The sequence below is a fragment of the Papilio polytes genome, unplaced genomic scaffold (genome assembly GCF_000836215.1).
Source record: "Papilio polytes unplaced genomic scaffold, Ppol_1.0 DF822067.1, whole genome shotgun sequence".
Taxonomy (NCBI): Eukaryota; Metazoa; Arthropoda; class Insecta; order Lepidoptera; family Papilionidae; genus Papilio; species Papilio polytes.
This window is the reverse complement of record NW_013527137.1, coordinates 7,294,101-7,301,114: the sequence shown is the minus strand read 5'-3', so window position 1 is coordinate 7,301,114 and position 7,014 is coordinate 7,294,101. Positions and strand designations below refer to the sequence as shown.

Sequence of the window (7,014 nt, the reverse complement as noted above, 5' to 3'; positions counted from 1 at the left end):
GCTTTTTTTTGTTACGGCATAAATCCGCCGCTTGTGGTCCGATTTTGATAATTCTTTTTTTATCCGAAAGGTAATGCTTGCAGGTGGGTCCCAATTTTTTGTTTGATTTTTGAAGTCAAAGACTACGACGTAGTTAAATAGTTTAGCTCAAATTCAGTGACGAAGGGGTCTTTTTTACTTTCTTTGCTTATTGAGTCACAGCTCAACGTTACAAAGCTTTGTGAACTGATCTATAGACCTGGTTCAGAGATTTACACATCTTTATAATTTATTAAACAAACTAATAAAATGTACTGGGATCTTTTTTGCTTGTCGGAATTTTATTGGGAAATGTTTAAGTAATACCAAATAACATAATAACATGGTAGTGCCCGCTTTAACATCTTAGCACTGCAGGGCCGGCACGCCCCCAGTAATACCACGACCACACAGAAGACAGGCGTGAAATGGAAGCAATTCCTTGTTTCGTGTGATGAGTGTGGTGCCGGAGGCCGAATTTAAGTCCCTTTCTCTTTACCATCCTTTTCTTGTAAGGAGAGGTTGGGGAGGAGAAGTGGATTTGACGGTGGAGGAGATGCATAGAAAGGGGAAATATCATCTTCATGTGCGTCTCCTCGTCCGTCGTATGGGTAGTAAAAAAACAGTGTTTATGGAATCTTTGTATTTAGACTTTAGAAATACCCCGTTTAAAAACGTTATAATAATTCACTACCAGTTATTCATTATCACCATGATTTGACCTTACATAACCTGTTTCAGAGATCATCTTCCAAAGTTGCCATAATATAAAATTTGCAAAAAATTAGGTGACATTCCAAAATTAAAATGTATGTTACAAGGTGAATTGTCGCTTATCACTGTTTATTTGGGATAAAAGTAATATAGTTGAATTTTTGACCGACTTCCCAAAAGAAGGAGGTACTCAATTCGTCTGTATGTTTTTTTTTTTATAAAATAAAGATATAAAATGTATACAAACCCGTCATTTGGCATTTTCGTATTTGATTTTTTTTATTTATTTAATCAATCTTACTTAAATAAATGCGAAAGTTCAGATGGAAGGATGGATGTTTGTTAGAGTTAGTAGCCTAAACTGCCGAACGAATCCAAATGAAATTTGTCATAGATATAGAACACAGTCTGGAAGAACACATAGCTTATCTCCTTTTGTTTTTTGTTTTTAATTCCACGCGGACTCAGTCGCGGGCAAAAGCTAGTTGATACTAATTTAAAGTCATGCAAAAATGTAATAAACCATATTAAACATAAAATATGAAATTAATAAAGCCACGGGAATCTTAAAAAGACTACCGATGCGTTCCTCTGGAGATCCCGGAACTCTCAAGTCGTACTCGAGAATGGCCACCGAGGATGTTTTAGTGGGTCAAACACATAACCTTGTCTTTCCTCTGGAAAGATAAAAAAAAAAAACAGGATACCAAAAAAACATTTAGGGAAGGTAACCATTAAGCCATAGGTGACATGATCAAGAAGGGAGTGACTGAGATGACGTATGATAGTTATGTGGAGGACAAAAACTTGTTGCGCTACCGGAGTAGGATAGGGGAAGGCAGGGTAATGGGAGTCAGCGGATAATGAGAGTCACCATATTATTCACGAAAGAGTAGATGCGAGCAACGCGTAAGCGATGTCCTCGCCTCTGTTCTGTTCCCCTGGCACATCCAGGAACGATTCGCGTCAATCAACAGCCGTGCCCCTGAGAAGTGTATTTGTTTTGTTTTTGCGCTCCGCCGATGTAATTTTGCGTCAACACAAATTAGAAGAAAATAAATATTTTGTTTGTAATTAAAATTTTATTTGAGTTTTCGCCAGTGACCTCAATTACCCTCTTTTACCCTAAGTAGAAAGATGAGGGAAGGTAATTAACACTACTTTACTAACATCACCTAGACTCAAATAAATGTCACATGAATCAAATCGGTTTGAGGAAAAATGTGTTCATTAACCTAGCAACACAATCAGTGCGTTCGGGTTTCCCGACATAGATACACGTATTTATAATAATAGTAAATTTTAAAATCGTTTATTGGATTAGAAGTAATCATAAAAGATTTTGCGTGAAATGTGGAACGAGTGACCGTGAAGTGTCCGCCATTTTTATTTTTTTTTACTTATTTTTTTAATTCAGTGTGTAATTGTTTTTTATTGAATATTGTTCTCATTGACAATACTAGTTGCTTACAAATGGCTAAAGTGTACAGTTTGTGGAATGTTATTTTCCTTGTTTTTGGTAAGTTAGATTGTTAAAAGCAAGTTTTTTTATTCTTAAATCATAATATTACATCCTTATTTAGAAGACAAAATAAAACGAACAAGATATTTTCCATTTACCTACAATGTTTGCCTGTGACTTCATCTGCGTGGAATTAAAAAAAAAACGTAGCTTATGAGTCTAGAAGACTAGACTATCCTTTACTCTATGCTTTTCTGCAAGATCCATTTAGCAGTTTAGGCTACTAACTCTAACATCCATCCATCTATCGCATTTATCTACGAGTATATTGTTGTTGTTGTTGTGTCGATGTTTGCTATAGTTTGTAGCCTAAACCGCTGAACCGATTGCAATGAAATTTAGCATAGATATAGAGGATGGTCTGGAAGAACATATAGGCTATTCACTTTTGTTACTTTCAATTCCACGCAGACGGAGTCACGGGCGCAAGCTATCAATTTATAAAGAGGAAAGATTTGTATTTATATATATTGAAATAACTCAAAAACTACTGGACCGATTTAAAAAATTCTTTCACCATTAAAAAGCTACGTTATCACTGAGTGACAATGTTTTTACTATATTAATTTTAAGCGGACGAAGTCGAGAGCAACAGCTAGTATGTAGTATTAGTAAGATTAATAAGATATCAACGAGGTCCGTTTTAAGATAGTAAAAACATCCATCTATTCAAACTATGGATAACTATATTATAATATTAGTGTGAACACTTACACCAATTGCGACAAAACGTGTTTCAAAAACATAATTAAACATAATTATATATTACTTACTAATTATGTAGTTAAATAAAAAAAAAAACAATGATTACCGTCATACTTTCGGACGGGGATTTACCACTATACATACCTACAACTGTAACGGTTTACTAAAATATAGTGACGTATTACGATAGAACACACGCTTCTGAATAATCGCGGACCCTAGATACTGGTAAACGCTATAACCTAACCAACATTAGTATACGTAGTAGAACTAGAAACTTATTAATGTAGTAGCATAAGGATTATTTAAAAAAAATAACACAAAGTTAAGTAAGCAAGTGGTTTAACATTTACCAGTGGTAGAGCCCGCTTTAACATCTTCGCAGGGCATACAAAAATCGAAGTCTTTCCAATCCGGTAATAATAACGAGGTAACAGCCCGTGCCTAGCCTCCAGAGGGAGCCCTCGTGCTGTACCTATAAACGAGGTTTGGGCTAAGCGCCATCTGCGCTCGGCCACCTTAAGTCCGGTGAATTTGTCACCGGAATCCGCCGAAATGGCGAAGTGACCGCTACCCATAGACATCCGCAAGTGCAGATGCTTTGCCTACCCTTCATTGACGGAGGAGACGTACATAAAAAGGATATTTCCCCTTCCTATGCGTTTCCCCTACTGTCAAGTCAAGTTTTCCTTCCCATTGGTTTCTCTTAAGAAAATGGAAACGCGAACAGACTAAAGTTGGGCCTCCAGCACCACAATCATTAGGCGAAACACGGGATTCCTTCCACTTCACACCTGTCTTCTGCGTTACCCTGGACGAGTCGTCCCATTCGTGCGAAGATGTTAAAGCGGGCTCAGCCACTGTTAAAACATTAGATTTCAATATGTTATCTTTAAAATATGAATATGACCGGATCACGACACGAGTCAAGGTTACGATTCTATAACTTGAAATTCCTGTTAATACCCATCTATCACAAATTACATTTTTGTAATTACGTTTGTTACGATTTAAGCTAAATCGAACTGTATTCTGTATAACTAAGATGCAATTTTGATCGCCGATTTGTTGTGCTTTTTATTGATATGAGTTATTTACAATCTTAAAGGTATAAAGATAAGGTTGAAATTTTTAAAGCAATTGTGGAGTTTGGGGATTTTTTTTATAAAATAAGATGGCAAACGAGCAAACGGCCACCTGAATCCGCCAAAATGGCGAAGCGACCGCTGCACATAGGCATCCGCAATTACAGATGAGTTGCCTATCCTTATACGACGGAGGAGGAGACGCACATAAAGAGGATATACCCCCTTCCTATGCATCTCCTACACCGTCAAATCCACTTCCCTTTCCCATCCTCTCCTTTTAAAGGATCAATGCCAAATTTCATCGAAATCCGTTCAGCCGTTTAGTCTACAAACTCTAACAAACATCCATCTAAACTTTCGCATTTATAATATTAGTAAGACAGATAAATGGGTTTTTTTCTTTGGTACTCCCCGCGGTAATTGTTAGTTTTTACAACTTACTGCGAATTACAAATGGCGTGACGTTTTTATCTGTCTTTGTTTTTCCCAAATACAAAGACAGGAACAACAATATCGTGTACAGTTGAGACACACAAATGAGGAAAGCATATCTAGGAATATCTAAATCCTTTATGTTTCCAATAAATAATTTTATATCTTTACTAATATATAAATATGACTGATAGAGATGTATGGAAGAGCAGCACATACTGTGCCGACCCTCCATAAGGGATAAGGGCAAATGGATGATGATGATGATGAAATCTGTTGCTTGCGATTTCGTCCGTGTAAAATTAAAAATGCCTATCACTCATAGATACATAACCTTTCTAACGGTAAATTAATTTTTAAAATCGGTCCCGTAGTTTTTGAGTTATTCCAATATTTACAAAAATAAAAATCTTTCCTCTTTATAGTTAGTATAGATTCACGCTATTAAATTTAGGGGGTTTAATAAATTGTGAAAAATTGTCATGCTGGAAGGAAACAAAAATTACAAGCCAATCACTTCAATAGTTAATTTTGTCAATGTTTTCACTCAGATATAAACTTTGAACTACAATCTTTCATTGTTATCATTTTAATAACGATAATATATCTATATTTACTAATATAAAAACATTATTTTAATAATAAATTCGTTGATTACGAGATGAAATTCTTGAAATTTTAAATAAAATTATGTTAAAATCATCATCAAGGAGTTTTTACATGTTTTAAAAAAGTAAAAAAAAAATAACGTTTAATCCTTGTCAAGATTACAATTATGAATATAAAAATAACACAAAATAATGAGAAACGTAACTAATTAAACGAAAAAAAGAAAAAGGTAACATTTAAAATTATACAATGCTGACTGGATTGGGTCCTCTCTCAGCTATAAATGCTGGATGCTCCTATTGAAGTACCAGCGCTGCTCCGCGAGAATCCTTGGGATCATCCACACGTCAGTAGTAGCAGTGGATAGGTAGAAATTACATACATATGAGTGAAAAATAAAATGAAAGAAACACTTCGTACATAAACATGTTATGAAAAAATAAAATGTATACAAAATTACAACGGTCTACAATTTTAGGTCTCAAGCCATTAGAAAAAAGAAAGAATTTAAATTATTTGAAATTAGAACACATTGTCGATGTCATCGTATTTTTTATGTCTCTTTCTGTAAATATTTTACCAATACACGTCTCCGTTAAAAATAATTTTATTTCTAAATTTTACTGTCTACATTTTGGTCCTTCGAGCCGGATTTATTACAACTACAGCCTTATCTTTATTAACTTATCCTACTCCCGTATCGCAACAGGTTTTTGTCCTCCAAATAACTCTATCATACGTCATCTCAGTCACTCTCTTTTTGATCATGTCTTTCACACAATCCATCTCTTTCTATGTCTACTACTGGTGTCCACACTCATAACTAACGCTCTTGTAACATGTGATTCATCTCATAACATGCCCATGCTAACCTTTTACTCCCTACCTTCTCTACCACTGCTACTCTCAAACTTCCTCTTACATACTCATTTCGTGTTATCGCGTTATGTTAAACAGTTGACTTTTTCTATTTTCAGTTACGAATCCCATCTTCACGGCAGTTGTGAGAGAAGAGGAAGGGACATGCGGGTATTTATATATCTATACTTCTATACTATTATAATAAAGCGTAAACACACACTTTTTTGTTGCCTAAGATGTCAGCAATTACACCATATTTTTGAATAATACTTTTTTTATAAAAAGCACTACATTTACGTCACGCTTTAGGCTATATATTTCACGCCATTAAACTTAGGAGGTAAATATTTTGGATAAAAACTCTAATGTCGGAAAGAGATCATAAGTTGCTGCCAACATCAAGGAAGTAAGATTGCCACGGTTTGTCATGATGTTATGTCATTTTGACATTTGCTATTGATAATTTGACAAACGTAAACAATTAAATTTTCATAGTTTTATGCGGATGAAGTCGCACGGGAACAGCTAGTTACATTATATAAATAAAGCGCCACCGGCGGCGGAATCCGTTGACTCAAGCAACTAGTGGTCAGGGCAGAGACAGGAGCCTCACAATGCGGTTTCTAAAATACCTTCCTTATGAAGGGCCCTTAATCCAAATGACTGAGAGCTTGAGATGTTTGTCGAAGCTCTTCGCTCTTATTTTTATAGCCCATGCACTAAAAAGACTATCGGAGTGATAATTATTATTTTGAAAAGTTTTCTTTCCTTCCAGTCCTGGTGAACTAAAATGCGGAGATGGATATTGTGTTAGCACGGACAAGATATGCGATGGCGTCCCTGACTGTGTCCATGAAGAAGATGAACAATACTGTGATGGCAGTTCACAATCGTATGTAAATCCGTATCTTTATATCTTAACATCTTCCCGTAGGATTACTCTAGGTTAACCTATCTTCCGTCATCTATAACCGCTCCCTTTTACGTTTATTACTGGTGTATCTGATGTCCCTGATGTGTATATGATCTCCCCTACCTCATCCCACTCCCAGATTGCTCCGGGTT

The 7,014-nt window shown here is 35.7% G+C and overlaps 1 protein-coding gene across 1 annotated transcript in view; it reads left to right on the top strand.

Annotated features, from left to right (window-relative positions):
- The first annotated feature begins 1,986 nt into the window (after positions 1 to 1,986).
- The window catches only part of LOC106106921, a 40,079-nt gene continuing 35,051 nt past the window's right edge, over positions 1,987 to 7,014 (top strand). The window contains exons 1-3 of the mRNA XM_013287580.1: positions 1,987 to 2,251; positions 6,066 to 6,117; positions 6,725 to 6,841. Coding sequence (XP_013143034.1) covers positions 2,206 to 2,251; positions 6,066 to 6,117; positions 6,725 to 6,841 — 215 coding nt within the window. The 5' untranslated portion in view covers positions 1,987 to 2,205. The remainder of the gene's footprint in view (positions 2,252 to 6,065; positions 6,118 to 6,724; positions 6,842 to 7,014) is intronic.